Source organism: Tauraco erythrolophus, chromosome 6 (assembly GCF_009769465.1).
Source record: "Tauraco erythrolophus isolate bTauEry1 chromosome 6, bTauEry1.pri, whole genome shotgun sequence".
Classification (NCBI taxonomy): domain Eukaryota; kingdom Metazoa; phylum Chordata; class Aves; order Musophagiformes; family Musophagidae; genus Tauraco; species Tauraco erythrolophus.
Window position 1 is genome coordinate 19,075,006 of NC_141470.1, and position 18,741 is coordinate 19,093,746.

The 18,741-nt window shown below is 41.5% G+C and overlaps 1 protein-coding gene across 4 annotated transcripts in view; it reads left to right on the forward strand.

Annotated features, from left to right (window-relative positions):
• The first annotated feature begins 10,210 nt into the window (after positions 1-10,210).
• The window catches only part of ANO5 (anoctamin 5), a 62,744-nt gene continuing 54,213 nt past the window's right edge, over positions 10,211-18,741 (forward strand). For all 4 annotated transcript variants that reach the window (XM_086612700.1, XM_086612701.1, XM_086612702.1 and 1 more), the window contains exon 1: positions 10,211-10,358. In XM_086612700.1, the coding sequence (XP_086468826.1) occupies positions 10,298-10,358 (61 nt within the window). In that variant the 5' untranslated portion in view covers positions 10,211-10,297. The remainder of the gene's footprint in view (positions 10,359-18,741) is intronic.

Sequence of the window (18,741 nt, forward strand, 5' to 3'; positions counted from 1 at the left end):
ATTGCATTCAGTGCACCACAAAATCACAGTGGGGAACCTAACTGTGTTTCAGAGTTTCTTGTGAAAGAAACGCAACAGAAAGAATCACATCATCCCATGTCCCAGCTCTAAAATCAATCAATGACACCAACAAGAAAAAATTAGTGAAAGCTTACAGAAGACATGTGAAATGGGTTTCTCAAAACTTAAAAAAAGGGCTCAGGAAGCAGTGTGGAATGCTGACTATATTTCAGGAAAGGATTATATATAAAAGTTGCTAGTCTTCAGAGGAGAAACCTCTCTTGCACGATTTAGTAAGACGCAGCATAGTAAAAGAATATTAACAATGAATTCTCCACTATCTGATAACACCGCTAAAAAGATTAGCGTTAAGAAAGGTTGATCAAAACCAGTGCTGCAACTGCTGTTGGCCCTGACAACATATGCAATTGTGCTGAATTAGAGAATACGAGCCCCAATCTAGCAGCAAAGCATGATCTTGAAAATGAATTCAGAACAAAGATTATCAGACATCTGGTTAAAAAGCATTGAAACAGAAGAAGGAGAAGAGATTTTAAACATAAGTTCTGGGACATGCAGATAGAAAAACAATGATGGACTCTTAGACCATTACCATTTCTTAAGGGCTGTGGTATGGAGATACTAAACCACAAGCAGACAGTCAGAAATATTATTGTAAAATAGCGTGGATGCTCGTAAGTGCAAGGTAAAAAGAAATGCTCTACCTGATTCAGTTTTCATTTGAGCATGACAAGAAATGTATGGGGAGGATATCAATTTTACAAACAGAAATGGAGGGATGAAGCTTAATAACTTCATTACTTTGTGAAAGTACAAAGGAAATTAAGAAAAAAGCTGCAGCAGGCCAAGGCAAAGTTAGCCAATACAGATGGTGCCTCATTGGATAATGATTGATAAGAGCAGTGATTACTGACAGTTTTTAAAAATGCCATTCTATTTTAATTCTCAATATGTCAGACCCAGGAAAATTAAATCACATCAGAAGCCACAGACCCATTACTGAAAGGCCAATTTTTATGAAACTTTTCCTCAATAATTTTAACAGAGAGATTAACTAAGTCTACCCCATTAACTTGAGTCAGACAAGTTTTAGAAGAACATCAGGCAAAAACGGACTAAGAACAGTTGTACTCACAGACACTGCACAAGGCTTTGCTTCTATTGCCAAAGGTCACGTGGAAATCAAAGAGTAAATGATGTCAATATTCATAGTAGTAATATCATTCAAGACTTTTATCAAAACATGCAGGTGTGCTTTGAACTGAAAACAAAGTAGAATCACTTGTCTTAATTAATGTAGGGATGGATCAGGAAAGCTGGTGTTATCCCTCCTATGTAAAGTCACATTCACTCTAATGCACCTGTTAAAAGTGGTGGGTCAGGGTATGAGGAGATTCAGAGCCAGACCACTACACTTGCAAATCCTGATGCTGCAGCTTCTTCAACAACCCATGGAAGGGCATGAAGGAAAATATTATGATCACTGAGTCCTTGTGCAATTGATTGGTCTTAAAAGCCAGGCCAAAAAGTGCAGCGTGTTTTATACTAGCTCATTTCTTGATTCATGCACAATTTAAAATTGTGAAGCATGGACTACGCCTCTGAGAAGCTGAGTATGGTTGTGCTGGAAAACTGTGAGAAAATTGAGGACCAAGTCTGATCCAAGAAAAGGAAAGGTTATTCTAGACTTAAAGGTCTAGATTGAAAAAAACCAACAGGCGTTCTTGAAAAGTAGACCTACTAACATATTTGCAGTACCAGAGTTTACATCCTAGATCACACGAATATCACTTTCCCTGCTTTACAATACAGAGGGCTATCAATTAATATCTGTGTTCATCTTTAATGCTTGATGATAAGGATAAGCCCAGTAATTTCAAGCATTTGACAGGTGCACTAATACCAGCTATCTTAGCAGGCTGACTTACCTGAAGATTTAACTTAAAAGGAATCATCCAAAACTGTATTTTATGCTCATTAAGAGGAGAAGTAATGAATTCAACAATCAGGAAAAATCTTCACAATTAATCCAGTAAGACTTGAGATTTCAGAAATGATCCAATTAGTAATTACTGGATAAGTAACTACCACGGTATCTTCTTGCCTCTTCTCACATTTGAACTGAAGTGTGGAACACTTTAACTTTGAAAATGAGGGAAACAAGAAATGACAAATGAGACTCTTCCTCATGTATTATACACTTGAACGGATATCCAAGAGGGCATAGTTAGAAGGCACAACTAGTTTCTCTTCTGATAAACAATACAATTTACAATTCATAAGAAGAACTATATTATAGACAACAGCAATGATCTGAAGAAAAGAGATTTGACTTTTATTAGAGATGGCACAGCTCCTCTTACGAATTCAGTGGTTTGACAGGGACACAGAATTAACATTCTGAGAGGCGGCCACCAAAAAAAGTGTTCAAATGACAGATTTACTCCACAAAAATTACAGAATTCTGTGCTGGTCTATTTGTAATACACTTTGGCTTTCCCACCTGAAGACAGAGGTGAACAGCAAAAAAAGAAATTATACTGTTGGCACTGGTAGGCCTCTTCGAAATCAGATGAAACAAAGTAGCACCTTGCATTTTGAGGGCTTTTGTCTATTCCCCTGAAATTTTAAATACACTTCCCAACCAGCAAACTTTTTAATTTGATATTACATGTTTCTTACTTATTGCTTCTATTCTTTTTCACTGTTCCTCACAGACTCTGCTTTTCCTTGTTTAGAAGATGTACAGAAATTATTAGATTATATTGATTTCATGCTACTAGGTTTTTAGATACATCTTTTCTCCTTACATTTGTCACTTTACTTTTTGCCTGATCTTTCCAATTCTGTTTGATGTGGCTGAGAGAGCCTACGCATTTGACGGCCCCTGCTGCTCCTGGATGCTTCTCATGTCCACAGAGCTCACACAACTAATCTGTATTCCCAGCCTGAGCTGCGGTTGGGATGGACAGGGCAGCTGGGGCAGCCCTGACAACTCTGCACATGGGTTCCCCTGGGTGGGGAGATAAGCGCTACATTATTCGAACAAGATCTGGGATAGGGATCAACTAGGGCTAGAGACTGGGGAAAGGCTGGAAACTGGACAGTCACTGTATCTCACACAATTGCATGGAAAAGCTGTGAAAATGAGAAGGAAACTGAAGTGCTGCAACAACCAAGAGCTACCAGCTCACTTACCTGTGTTATTAGAATTAATACCAAGACCACATCAAGTAGTACTGGATAAAGGCTGATGTCATCCACTATCTAATTTACTTCTTATGAGAACAGCTCCCTTCCAGCATACATTTGTGTTACTACATCCATTGGGGTACAGGCCAGCACAAGAGATCCACATCTCCAGACAACAGTACCTTGAAGCACGCAGCTGGGTTGTGAGATGGTATCAGCCAGTGCACAGCCCCAAGAATCTGGGAAAACCTGTGCGTGCTTGGGTAGGGTTGGTTATTGCAGAAACACCTTAGTCACCTTCCTTTCTGCCTGTGACCATCACACAGCCTTCCCTAAGGCAGGCAGCCCCCCCACACACACCCTCTATCTTGCTCGTTCCTATAAATGCTAGTTTCTAACTTTTTCCCCTTCTCTCCAATCTTTTTTGTCTCCATAGAAAACTACAGATTGTTTTCTTCCCTGGCCCATCTATCTTCACTCATTCCCTTCATCCAGAACACTCTGCAAGATATGGGGCCTTTGCAGCTCCTTCTCTCTGCTTATGCCGGGAAGGAGGAAAATGAGAATGCTGGCAAAGAAGGGAAAAACAGGAAGCTGCACGAGCTTGTGAAGGATGGAAACCTTCAGCCAAGGCCTTGGAGCTAGCCTGCAGTGCCTACTTGAGGAGAAGGGCTGAAAAGAGATGATGTAGTTTGGTCATGGGATGTCAGAGAAGCCAACGCTTCCTTTGTTTAAGTTGTTTATAGAAGCGCTGTAAATGTGCACCGCAATGAGTGGAGGCTTCAAAAACTAAGTGTAGGTCTACCGTATACGTAGAATTTAACATCAGTTTATAACAGCAAATGTGAAACATTTTCTTAAAGCTCACATTGCCACTACTATTATTCTTCATGGACAATGTTGTAAACAGCAGAGAAGAACACGGTCATCCAATACCACCCATAGGATTAGACAATCACTTGTACTATTATTTCTATTACTCTCACCAGCCTGCCAGCTAAAGAAGTTGTGCTTGCACATCTCACATGAAATAACTTGTGCTTGAATACCTTGAAGGATTTACATTTTTCTAGAATTTTGACAAAGCTGCTAATCTCTTGATATAGTTTTTATACACTTGGTAATAAAGTATGCAATCAAGGACAGGTAAAAATGTGCATCTATGAGAGATGCACGAGTAATTAAAGGGTGTATACAAAAGATAGTGGTTATCACAAATTTATTTGTGTGTGTGATAACACAAAATATTATTTGTGTGTATCTCACACGTAACTGATTTTTTTTTGTTCTCTTGTACTTTTATGGTACCTTTACCATTCAGTTCTGCTTTACTATCTAAGCTGATTAATGTACACTGAACTGAACTGAGTTTTTAAATATTTTTGCTAGAGCTACTGAACTCCCTGCATCATTTCAGTGTACTGACTTCCGCATCAGTCTCATTTACTCACTTCGCAATCCTCTGTGTTTAAAAAGATAATATAATTCTATTTTATTTATCCATTTTTCACTCCGGGATAATCAACAGATACGGGTAAAAATCCAAAATGAAGCACGAGGTGTCAGCAGATCTAGTCTCACAGGAAAAAACACCATTACCACCAGAGGGCACTAAACCCTGAGAAACTAAATTGTCTAAAAAAGGACAACAGAGAAAATGGATGATTTCACTAGAAGCACATAGGAATTTACTGAGATGATGCAACTTATCTTAACATTGTCATTTAAGCGCCAGAACTGATGAAGTGGCTTTATCCCAACCCTCCCACATGCAGTGATCTTTCATGTGAGCATACCTATCAGTGTAAAAACCCATCAGAATTAAATACTGATCTTCACTCATGCTGTTTAGGAGCAGTTTAGCAAAATCAATGGAACTATATCCACGGAGACACAATGAGAGTAAAGAATCATGTCTGAGACATTGTCAGTAAATAGATTTTGTAGATATTCGAGTATCCTTAAGAATGTCTTTATCAGCAGGAAAGAGATGAATTCTCTCTACTCCCCAAAACACATGAAAGTAATTTTTCCTGGTCTTTTTTTGTGGTTTCATTGGATTATTTTTTTTAAGAAGGCTTTGATGGCAGCTGTAAACTGGACAATCCAGTTATGGGAGCGTAACTGCAAGATTACAGAACCAAAAAATCTGCTTGTGCTTGAAACGGCATACAGGCTTCTGTTAAGATTACCTTGATCTCTAGCAGGTCTCTCAAAATCTCTGTTGCTCACTCAGAGAGCACGAAGCTGGTGTTCCCATCTCAGGCTTTCCTCCTCCAGCAGCCAGCACCGCTGCAACGTGGCTGCGCTTAGGTGGGACCGCACCCACGCCGTTTCCTTGCCCTGGGGAGAGTGCAAAACGGGTAGATGATTTTAGTTCTACTGTTGCAAATGTGTAGTAACTCCAGCCAAGACAAAGGTATATTATAGTCTGTGAAGTCATCTGTTTGTTTATGCATTAGAGGTATTACTCTTACTTGCACCGCTTACTGCAAACAGCTGACTAACTGAAAAGTAATGGAGCAGAAAAGAAATGCAGTGAGTAATAATGAACTTTTGCATACTATGTAAAACTTTTTGCTTCCTTTCAGAAGTGTTTGCATTCTGCTGCCTTGCACCGCAACCCGTTCTGGCACTCTCTTTTCATTTCCTGAAGGCTTTAGGGCTGTGTGGCAGCACGCGCAAAGAATCAGCTGTCTCGATATACAAATTCAAATGTACATCCCATCATAAACAAGAGCTTCTGTATGTATCAGTGCCCGACCCTGGAGTGGTATTCAAACAGCTGAGTTTAGCCTTAAGAACTGGGTGTAGTGGGAGGGGAAGAGCCGGATGTCAAACAGCCTCTGAGTAAAATGCAGGAGTTTGGGGAGCCCAGATTCAATCTCCAGACGGACTGACTCTCTGGTCAGTGGCTATGACATTCCTTTCTTTATGGTGGTGACCTTCACAGGAGAGCATGCAGTACTTTCCCGCCATCCCTGTCTCCTGCACGGCTGCTGGCTCCCTCCCCACACCCACCCCAGCCTGCGCTGGTGGGGCAGCTTCGCATCGCGGGAGGCTGAACTCCCTCCCCTCACAGCAATTGGCCGGTGATCTCCCACGCTCCAGGCACATGTTGAAACTTTAACTGATGTTATTGCCTGGGATTCAGAAGCTGTGCTTCCTTTCTGGTGCATTTAAAAAGAAAAAAGCCCGTGGAATTTCCAAGGTTATGTGACAATTGAACTGCAGTTTTGTGTATCATAGTGCTGGATTTGGCCACCTAACTTCATCTCAGTCCCACTTTACCTTTCTAAGCCTGTTTGGTATCTGGCCCTACTGATCTCCGTAAGATTAATTTATTTCCAAATGACACTATCACTTATACTCTAAAAGGCTAATTCAAAGTCAGAGAAAGAAATTGGTTAGCTCTTCAGCTAGAAAGCCTCAATGGTCTTTAATCGGTTGACAAAAGCGCACTCATGAAGATATAGGAGGCAGCAACATCTGTTTTTGGGACACAGCCCGTGCGTGCCGAAACCTCACAGCAAAGCAGCTGGCTGTGCAGTATTTGAGCCATCAGAGGAGTAAAAGCAGGTTGCCAAGGCTGGGAAGGAGATAAACCACTTCCCTTTTGTTCCTGCATCAGTTTCAAATTCGTTTTGTTATTGTATCTATTTCTAACTTGTGCTTACAGACTGATTTGAAAACTTACTAAAACTCTGCATAAATACATACAAAACTTTTTTAAACAAAAGGAGTGTATACAATACACATTATATTCAATAGCAGAAAGTTACTGCACTTTCTGAGACCGTGGCATGGATATATGACATGCCCAGTACAGAGAATCCTGAAAGCATATGTTATCTGAACAACTTACAGGTAAGTCCCCAAGTGGTAAATGCAAAAGCTGTATGTATTAGATGCCTTCCCAGAGGACAGATAGTAGAGAATGAAATTTTTCAAAGCATCTAACTAGTAAGCACAAAAAGTCCATTTTCCACATGATTTAGGACTCAGGATCACATTTTCAAAGATGCTTCGGTGCCAAAAGGTTTACACAATGCTCTAACAGGACTTTCAAAAGTCGGGATCTCAGGTTGTAAGTTGCGAGCAGTTTTGAACAGGCCCTGGGACCTACCTGAGACAATGATGGGAGCAGAGGTATCTTTGAAATCTGGCCCTCCAATCTCAGCAGTTTTCTGTGTTTAAATAATACTTTTTTAAAATATGAAATCAGTTCCGCACTTTTGAAAAGCCTATCAATGGAAAGCAAAACTTTTTACAGGATACAAACTATCTGCACTCCTTTAGCACACACAGTTAAGGATTATGCTTTGTTTGCTGAACATCCTAAGTGTGCTAGTAACTTCTGCTGATGTTTGTTACCTACACCAACAGCCTTCTAGGTATTTTTATTACTTTTTGTTTTATTAGAAACAGTGTTTGAACTCCAGACCACCAAAAGCAGAAATACTACGTTGTACCTGGTTATTGTATTGATACCTCAGGAATAAAATGGTCCTGCTGTTGTGTGGTTCTCCATTTCTTCCTTTGTTTCAGCAGTACCTGTTGCTTGCAATGAGTCATGGAACTGAAAATCCAGGAAAAAAAGAGATCAGTCAGCTTAACAGGTTGACCTTACTCATTGTATTGCTTTATGATTGATCAGCAGTGAAAATACAAGGTGGGAGGGGAAAAGGTCTGTGCCTTTTGAAGGAAGCTGGTCCTGGATTGCTCGGGCATACTGTGAAACCATCAAGTCAGACAACGACTGCTTAAACTCTGAATGTACAAGAAACCTCAAGGCTGGATATTGCATGGACCTCCTGTGTGCCTGCCACGGGCACAAAGGCTTCCATAGATAGCTCCCTCTGGGATAGCAGACTTCTGCCCTGTCCCTAACACAGGCCACTGTGTAATTTACACAAATTCAGTGCCTCAACAAACCATGAGCCTGTCCAATTACAGAGATCTGCAAAATCATCTTTGGCATCCTAGATGTGGTGCTTACAAAGCTCTAGGTATGGTTGGCTTTGCCACCACACATGCTGGGTGGAGCTGGGAAGAGCGAGCGTGTAATTAGAAGGCAAAACCCAGCGATGGGCGCTGCAATTCTTGCTGTTCCTGGCTCCTATTGAATACTGGCTCTAATTGCATCTTCTATGGGCATAAAAGCATTTATCTGAGATATATAATGCTGTGAGGAAATTGAAGGCTTAGAAAACACAGCTTTTAAACTGAACCTTGAGACCTGGTACGCCGTATGCAGTTACAAGCTGTTTAAAGGCGTTCTTTGGTGTGCCATGCCCGTCCTCTTTGGTCCCACCACTCCGCATCATGAGATTAAAAGCCAAACTCAACATTTCAGACTTTGGAAAGCAACCAGACACATTTTTAGGTCTTGCTCGTGACTAAAAATACACTTCTCGAAGCAGTAATGTGGCCCAATACAAACAAAGGCCTAATACTCTACATAGACCTGAACACAAGCCCAGCACCTTAACTGACTCACGTTACTCAATTAACTTCATGATTAAGAAATCCTGTTGTGAGGCCACTGTGGCGTTACAGTCGCCCAAGTAACAAAACTCCCTATCAGTTTGGTGCCTAAAATTATTACTTAGGCAGTAAAAGCAGAATATACAAAGAGTTAATCCAAAAGAAGGCCTAAGATGATATTAATGAACAAAAAATATGTGAAATATATGTACTGAACAAACAGCCTGTTGGCAATATCTTCTATTATCATAGAATCACAGAATCACAGAATGGTTCGAGTTGGAAGATCACCTAGTTCTGACAAGGAGACAGGGCTGTTTGAGACACGGAAATGGTGCCAGCTCCAGGAGGACAGCAGCTGTGACCAGAGTCTCCTGTCCTCCCCAGCATCGCTGGGCTCTGGTGCTGGGAGATGCCCTCTGCTTCAGAGATCCTGAGGGAACCTAGACTGGATTCGGTCAGACTGAGGGACCAAGATGGCGTTTCTTTAAGAGTTACATATCTTCTACCACCTTTTCATGCCTTGTTTACGCTTCCTCAGGCTTAATTCATATTTCTGTCTCTCTCCCGACTACTGCTTATAAAGAACCTAGGATCGTTAGCCAAAACAATATTTTTACTAGCTCTGAATCTGTAATCAGGACAGCAAACAGCATTATCCTTTAATGCCTGACACCAGCTTAAATTTGCCCCATAGGAAGGAGAACTGTGTGCTGCTCTTAACATCCCTGCATGATCAGAAGTAAGAGCAAATTTATCATCAGTAAAGAAGAATCAGCGACTGTGCTGGTTTTGACTGGGAGAGAGTTAAATTTCTTCATAGTCGCTTGTATGGGGGCTCTGTTTTGGGTTTGTGATGAAAATGGTGTTGGTAACACAGGGTTGTTTTAGTTATTGCTGAGCAGCACTTCCGCAGCACCCAGGCCTTTTCTGCTCCTGGGAGTGCACGAGAAGTTAGGAGGGGACACAGCCGGGACAGCTGACCTCAACTGTGCGAAGGGATATCCGATGCCATACGACATCAAACGAAACCAGTGTGGGGTGGAGGTTGGCAGCGGCTGCCTTTGCTCAGGGACTGGCTGGGCATCAGTCGGTTGGTGATAAGCAAATGTTTTCTTTTGCATCACTTGTTTCCCACTTCCTTTCACTTCTCTCGTGAAAAAAAAATCAACCACTATAAATGAGGCAGAGAGGCAAAATAATAATAATAATAATAATAATAAAAAAAACCAAACCAACCACACCCTTTCCTACATCTAAACGGAGAAATGACATTGTATGAAAGGGTTGCTTTTCCCAAACGCTCGAGATTTAATCAACGTCCAAGACTTTCTCCCTCCTCGCGGCCGTCCCTGCCGGGGCGCGGTGCCCGCCCGGGGCGGCCGCCCCGGGCGGGCACCGCGCCCCGGCAGGGACGGCTCCCGGTTTCCCCTCCCGCCCCCAGTCGTCTTCCCGGCTCCGTGCTCCGCCTCTGCGGGCACTGCGCATGCATGAAGCGACCGCCCAGTCTCTGACTCACCCCTCTCTCTTCTCCCATCCGCTCCCGGGAGGTATTCCCCCGCCGCGGGCGAGGAGGAGAGGAAAAAGGCGGCCAACCATGAATCGTTTGGGGAAGAGAGCGAATGAGACCCTTATCGAGATGGCTCTGTCTTCGGATGGTAGGAAACGGTGGGGAAGGGGTGGGGAGGGAAGAAGGGAGGGGAGGGGATCGCTGCTTTGTTCCGACTCGCCCCGGTGAGGGGGGTGCTGCGGGGCCGGGCGCGGTCGGGGCTTCCTGCCCGGTGCTGACTCGGAGCCGATGGAAGCGTCGCGGGTGGGAGGAGGGGGAGCGTCCCCGCAGCGGGCACCAGCCGGGTGCTGGGGGTCCCGTTCCGCCCCGGGGCTCCGCAGGCGGCTGGGAGATGGGATCGATCCCGGCTTACTCCTGGCTCCTCCTGAGTCTGTCTGTAACCCTCCGGTTTCCGCTGAAAACGACAAACAACAAGCACGTTTGTATTAGCCCGAGCATAGTTTGATCAGGTCTTTGTAAACCCCAAATAAACCTAAAAAAAAAATGGCTCCTAGATCATCACACAGCTCAGAACAAAAACTAGAGATGGCTTATTTATTTATTTATTTATTAAACGCAAAGATCACCTTTGCCGAACAGCAAACTTTTAGAAAAACCCCAACTTGGGTGCAGGCTGAGATGAGCTGCTGCCTACCGATAGCTGAGATTGTCATTCCAAGAAGGTTCAGAGCAGAAGACTGGGTCACCTCGCTTGAGAAGGTGGGAGCAGCCCCTCTCCAGTCTCGCTCCGTCCCGGATGCGCCGGTACTGCGAGGCCTCTGCACTGGGTGCGGAGCGGCCGGTGGGTTTGGATTGGGGCTGTGTTTTTTTGCAATAGCTGGGTTACTATATCTAAGTCATGTTGGTAATGTAAGTATTTATAATAAATGTGGTAATGGTGAGATTTCTTAAAGTAACGTGACGCAAATGCTAAGTGTGTATTTATCAGTGCCTCACCTGGCAACGTGAGTCAACAGTCAGATGTAAGATAGTAGGTTGATATTTTCAGGAAGATTATAATGTATTTTTTTAAAAAGAAAGAAAAACATCGACCTAGGAAATTTTCTTTATGGGCATCATACTTTCTCATCAGTCCTAGAAGTGAAGATCTTAAAGCAGGAAAGAGCCACTAATGGCTTCCGAGTTAATTGCTTGGGTTGTATATTTTCCCCTCACAGCTTGACTACACTGTCTCTTTTAGAAAAACGTATAATGTCATTTTAAACACCCAGAACACTAGTGTGGAATAGTGGGTTTTTTCAAAGTATTTGATAGTCTTGTTTCAGAGAAATACGACAGCAGCTAGTGACTATGAAAATTATCCAAAAGAAGCTGCTTACAGTGACAGCAAGGAGCAGTGTCCAGCTGCGGCGAGGCAGGCGTCCGCAGCAAGTGCCAGACGAACGTTTGCCCTCTCCGTGAAAGCCCGGTGGAGCTGGCAGACTCGCTCAGGAACCGAAGCAGATGGGTGTCACAGCCTCTTGGCCAGCAATGCGCTTACAAAGTCTTGTGGGGAAGCCTGAGTCATTGCCTGTCCCACTGCCTGTGAGCAATGAAAAGTGCTCCGGACGGAGCCGCTGTTTTAACCAGTTGTTTTTCTTCTGAAGTAGCTTGAGACTTGAAAAATATTTACAAAATACTCAATAACCATTTAGGGAGTGGTGTTAGAAGTCAGGTTTGTAAACTTAATTCTGCAGCATTCAGTTTGCCCATGAGCATCTTGTGGCTTTTTTTTTTGTAGTCATAAACATTGAATATAAAGAGATTTGAGAGGTTTCAGTGAACCAGGATGATTTAGTAGGATTTACCAAAACTGTCCATACAAAATCTTGCACCAGTTCAATACTGGTTGTTTTAATCAACCATTGTTCTGAAACAGAAACAAATAAATATGAGTTAAAGTGAGTAAACTTTTTAAAGTTTATGTTAAATTGTTGTCTAAAAATCTCTCAAGGTTAAAAAAAAAAATCTTCATTAAATTATTATTTAGAAAAGTTAACAGTATGCATATATTGCCACTGGGACTTCTCATAGATCTAAACATCTGCTTTGTACTTTTAAGGAAAAGAGCCTCTTAAGAAGGCTCCAAGCTATAGATGACTGATGTGCACAAGCAGGGTCTGCATGAGTCTACAGGAACAAGGCAGAAGAAAAAAACATCTACTTATTTTCCTTAAAGTTATATTCATATTCGGATAGTACATGTGTATTTAATTCTGGTTTACTACTGTGTTTCATTAAACTTTCATGCTGAGGAACAGGTTGCGGAGGTGAAAAACTACTTACCAGAAGCAGAAAGGTTATCTTACAGAGTCTGTATTTAGAGACCGTGCACCGACAGTTCTACCTTGAAGGAAGCTTTCTGGCTTCCTGTTGATTTACACCCACGTGAGGTAGTAACTTCCATTTTTATGCGTGTGATTTTGCTTTCTGTTGGAAGATGCATGGCATTTAATGCAAATATTAAAAAACTAAGGAAAGGGAACTTGCAAAATCAGAATGGAAATATCAGAGGAAAAAGACCACAGTATGTTGTTAGGAATGTTTCTTTATGTCTATGCTATCAGTGTTTTTTTTTCCAGGGTGAAATGTTAATGCTACAGTAGCTGGGTTGTAAGATATATCTCCAAGACTGTGAGTCTTCTAGAAAGTCATAATTGGTTCCATGCCATGATGTGAAACACACTGCCTATATATGCATAGTTTGTTTTTCAAAACTTCCAGGAGTCTGGTTTGAACTAGAAATGCTCTAAGACTGATCTAAATTCAAATGCTTACTTAGGCTGGTTGTCATCTTGCTCGTGTTCCCTCTGAGAAAGGCATCAAAACATCAGGAAAAGCTGATGGCGTGACTTGCTAACGGCGCTTCTGCCAGTGTGTTGGCATTTGGGGCCAAATACTGCTGTCGTTTAATAGAATGATACTTCACTTATTTAACCAGAATTATGATAGTTCATACTGGTAACATTAAGTACAGGCCTCTGTTCGAAACTGCATCTATCTCTAATTACTGGAGCAATGTATGTAGTAGTTTCTGATCTATTTGTGGAAACGCTGAATGGGATATCATGTTCCCACAGTACTAAAGCAGAGGGTTTGTTAATGTGAAAGCTTTTTTTTCAAAGATTATTCCTAGGTAATGAAATAAAAGCACCCAGCAATGTAGATATAGTTCAGAGTGTAAAAGATGGGAGAAAATACTCCCTTAGACCAACCGCTGTGTAGTTCTGAGTGGAATTTCTTTACTGGCAGCGATGCGTCACTGCGGGGGCACAGTGTAAATACAAGTTGGTTATTGGAAGGTAAACCACCTTTTAACGGAAAACTCCAGTTTGTAGTAGGAAAGCCTGCTTCTGGGAACTCATCCCAACAACTTGCATAGTATCACCTTATATATTTTTTTTTGTGTACAGTCTGTGGTGCTTTTAATGAGAAAATGGAAACGTCAAGCCCTTTCCACCACAGCTGTTAAATACAGATTTTATCCAGCGATTGTGTTAGTTTAAAAAAGAAAAATAAGATTGCCCTTGGATTGGTGACTGAGGCTTATAACACTTTTCTTTTAGATGAGAACCCTGTGTATGAGGTTAAAGTCACTTTTATACCCTCTCTCTGCAGCCCAGTGAGTGGCAAAGCGCGGAGCAGCTCCAAAGGAAGGACTAAGAGTCTCTCACATACCTTCTTAACCCAGAGGCAATTATGTGGGAAGTTTAGGCCATGCTTTGGAGAGCTGGGAAATACAGCTGAATTCCCTTGGGTAAAGAACCGAGCGACTGTCCTGCTCATCGCAGGCAAATGCTGTTTAGCCTCTATTTAAAAAAGGAGGTTTGCAGCTTCACCTTTTTGCTGAGGAAATGAAAGAGTTTCCTGAGTTTCCTGGAGGAAGGGCTTTGTTCCAGCTGCAGGCAGAGGTTCTGGGCTGCGAAAGCCAAGTAAATGCTAAGGAAGCAACTGAAACAAGGCAGAGAGATGTTCTCTCAGTGTTTCCCTCCCAGGCAGTTTCCAGCTAAGGTACTGTCTGGTGTGGTGTCCCATTCTGAGGTGCTTTGTAGGATCAATGGAAAGGCAGGTTCCTAGTGCATAGGGATTTTATCTTTTTTTTTTTTTTCTTAACTAATAATTTTGGTTTGTATCTGAGTAAAATTCAAAGTTTGGAAGTATACCTCCAGCTGGAAACTTTCCACTCTTTGCTGCCAGTCGATGAAATTATGCCCTAAGTATGGTGTTGTACCCTGGAAGGTTTTTGTAAGTAACTCTTTCCAAGTTACAGAAAAAATTCGAGGTTACTCTGCTTTTCAAGCTTTTATTTAACAGATGCGTTAACAGCACATGTTGAGAACTGAAAGCTGTGTTGAAATACGAGGTTTTGCACTTTAGAAAAGTCTCTACAGAAATGAGATACCTGTATCATAAAATGGAAGGGCACTTTAACATCTCTGTGCAAATGGTTAATAATTACTGTGATGCAAGGAAAAACTAGGATAAGACATAAGGAATGCTACTGAAATTGTGCTTTTAAAATTATACCGAGAACTGTTGAGCAGAGGTTTTGTAAAAAAAAACCAAAACAAAATACCCTAAAAACCCCCAAACACCATCGTCTTCATATTTGGTGCCTGTAAACTAATTAATGAGTTGTATATACAGGTGAAGGAGACCTATGGCCACCTAATATAAACATGTAATTAAGAAGGTATAGGTTATGTAAAAATGTGGTGAAAATTGCTGTGTCAGATGTTAAGTGGCAAGGTAATAATGCAGTGAACTTTTCCACTAGTTTTTTTATTGTTATCTGAGGGTTGAACTGAAGAGCAATGTGATTGCCAGGTTGTGCTTCATTATCTAGCAGTAATTTCATTATATTTGGCAGTAGCTTTCCACGTGCACATGTGTATAAACACACGAAGGGAAAGGAAGAACCTTGTGTCATATTGTGAGGGATAGTTCTTGCAGTTATAACATGGAAGGATTTTGAGGTGTCAACTGTCTGCAGAAAGCTGAATAATATGTCAGGAATTATTTATAAATTAAAATTTGTGTGGGGGAAGGATTGATTCTAGGTTGGGTCTTGGTTACTTGGGTTATACTAGAGAGATGTGTGTTTTTCTTTGAGGGGACACCTGCAGGAACCTGTAGCTGTTAAACCTGTGGTGTTTATGGCTTTAGCCTGATGCGTGCCAAGGAAAGGCGTGCTAGCAGGGTGGTTGGCTGCTGATGATAACAAGGCACAGAATAAGGCAGGACGCCTGAACCAATGCTGGGAGCTGCATGTCTTGTGCAACTGTGCTGACATGCATTGTAAGCACTAATTATCTCTCTTAGTGTAATATAATGCAATATCTAATTGACTGTCTGGGCAGGTTGAGGGGTGTAGCATGAGGATCTATGTATAAGCATAGTTCTCCAGAACAGCTGTGAAAATACCTTAATTCCACACCTGCAATATTCATATTGCAGTGATCTAGTAAAGGCTTCTGAAATTATTTCTTGTATTCAGAATACATCCAAGTGTAAATTTGGATCGCTCTTTTTACACTGCATCAAGGAAGAGCTAGCACATATTCTCACACATTATAGGCCTGCCTTCAGTCACTCTCTTTAGCCCGTTTCCATCACTGGTTTCTGCTAACGTAGGGTTTCTGCTTTAGTTCTGCCCAAGAAATGAGGAGTGAAATTCTCTTAGGTTTTGTTTATGCAGTTCTAATCTGAAATTTTCAATAGATCCTATAGATTAAAGGGTTGTGGGATTTACCAATTATGGGGTTTTTTTTGCATTTGTAATATAGTGGACAGTTACAGATCTGTCTGGTAAGAGTAAACTAAGAATAGGCCAACTGTTGATGTTACTTGTGTTAAGGCTTCATTCTAGGCTATTGTTTCAAATCAGGCTTTTTTCCCCTAGTGCACATGGATCACTTATTTACACGTAACAGTATAATATAAACACCTGATTAATTCATCTTGTTTGTTTTTCCTGGGTCTTTTGATACAGTCAGAATCATTCTGCCCTGGTTCTCAGTGAGGAGCAGTAGAGGTGGTAAAGTTCCAAACTAAGTGAGAATATCTTTGGGTGAAGTGCAGTTTAATAACGGGAAATCTCACATGGTTCCCTTGTTTTCCTTAGCAAGCTCTCAAGGGTAAATGGGAAATTTGAGGCCTTTGGCAAAATAGCAGAACCCCAAGAAGCCGTGTGGGTAGGGCTCGTGATGCAGATGGCTGGCCTTTAATTTTCTGCGCCAGCCCTAAGTTGGAAAGGGCCTTGTGGTTTGCTATTCAAAGAGATTTTCTTAACTATCGGGTAGGAAATCAGAGAGCCTATGTTTGCACAACTTAAACTGTGCTAGAAATATACTGTGCTAACGAGTAATGACTAGCAGACGTGGTTTTGAGGCCATTGGCAAGTTGGATGCCTTTGCATCCTTCAGTCCTGTTAATCAACTGGTGCTTACATAAAAGACGCCAAGTGATGGGAGCCATGGCCCATTGCCCTGCTCATTTTCTTGATTGATGGGAACTGTTTCTCTTTGGGATCAGTATATGACTTGCAGAGTTATTCCATCGTCTATTTAAAGTAATTTGGACAGAAAATGTTAAGTCTTGCAAGCTCATACTTTAGAAAAAAACTTTTGAGGGGATTTGTTTCTATAAAGTCTTTCTATACTGGTATATTTTTGTGTTGTTTAATATGAGAAAATGAAATACTTGTCCTGGTGAATGCAGTAGCAAAATTATCAATAACACATTGCATTGGAAGCATAACCAAAGTAATATTGAACTAGGTGGAGCATGAGGACCAGAAGGAACAAAAAATTGCAAATGAACTTGGCCATCTGAAATTAAATGTCCAGGTAGCATGAAACTGAGCAATACTGCCGGAGGATAGTACATTCGAGATGTATTTTTTTATATATTGCTTTTTACTTCCTTCATAAATGTACAAGTTGTATATGTTCCTAGTCTATGCTAAACTTACCCTCAGCCTTTTCGCTATTTCCCTGTCGTTAGTTCCCTGTTCACGTACCACTTTTCTCTTATAGTATCTACAGAAGATCTCTCATACAAGGATGGGAATGTGCTGTGTGTCCATAGAATGAATAGTACATTGTGCCCTCCACTACTGTTGAAAACTTGTGTATTGCAGATGCCGACAGAAGTCAGAGATTCTGTTGCTTCAGGGTTACATCAGTGATTTTAGAGGAAGCTGAAGAAACACATTAATGCATAAAGCTGTAAGATTTTAAGTGTGCCTCTGGGAACAGTAGGAAAGCCAGTCTATACCTAACACTTTTTGAAGAGCTCGTAATTCTCTTGGGCTGTGATGAAAGGCAATGCCACTCTTCCCTTTCTTTATCTTTTCTTGAAGGAGATGTGAGTGCACCTGGCACTTTCATACCATGCAGCCCGAGCTGTGTGTCTGCCTCTGCAGTCAGATGGCGCTGATGAAATCTGGCCCTGCGCGTATGAATAGCCTGAAGTGCAAACAAGAACAGCCTTAGCGCTTCGTGAGTTGTCGGGACTTCTGCAGTCTGGTATTTTACCACTCTGCTCTTCCGAGATTTATTTGCCATCCTGTTCCCCTTACTAACGTGCATCTAAATGCTTCACAATTTAAAAATACCTGACTGTATCCAGCTGTCACTGGTCTGGGCTTTCTTTTTTTTTAATGGTATTTGAACCTATTAATCAGTTTGTGTCATTCTGCAACACGAGGATACCTGAAAGGTATAAGGGGTAACTTCAGTGCTCACAGCATGCTTTAAGTCTTGTCTATGGTGCTGCATAGAATCATAGAATGGTTAGGGTTGGAAGGGACCTCAAAGATCATCGAGTTCCAACCCCCCTGCCATGGGCAGAGAAATCCTCCACTACACCACATTGCCCAAAGTGTCATCCAACCTGGCCTTGAACACTTCCAGGGATGGGGCATCTACATCTTCTCTGGGCAACCCATTCCAGTGTCTCACCACCCTCTGAGTGAAAAATTTCTTCCTTATATCCAATGTAAATCTGCCCTCTTCATTTTAAATCCATTGCCCCTTGTCCTATCAAACATATGGTAATGTTTATTACCTTAAGCACATTAAAATGTCATTCAAGTTCTGTGTTACAACACTATGCTTGTGGTTTTTTGCTAAAAACAGGTTTACACCACTTCTTTTTTTTGTTTGTTTGTTTTAACCCAGTGCCTTTTAATCAAAAAGGAGCTTTTATGGTTCTTTAAAAGGAAGGCAGCAGTGGGGGTAAACCTCAGTTCTGATTTAAAATACTGTTTTACTCTTCTAGAGATTAGAACTGAGTACTTCATGTCTTTTCCAAATGCTAAATGAGATTTTGTTACTGTTAGGAACAGATTTCTGTTCTGTATATTTATGCCTATATAAAATACTGTTGTTTTTTCTTTTACTTTCTATATGTTGATAAATACCTGTTCTCTGGAATCACTTGTTTAATAATAAACCACATGCCGAAAACTAGTATGCCTGTGAACCAGG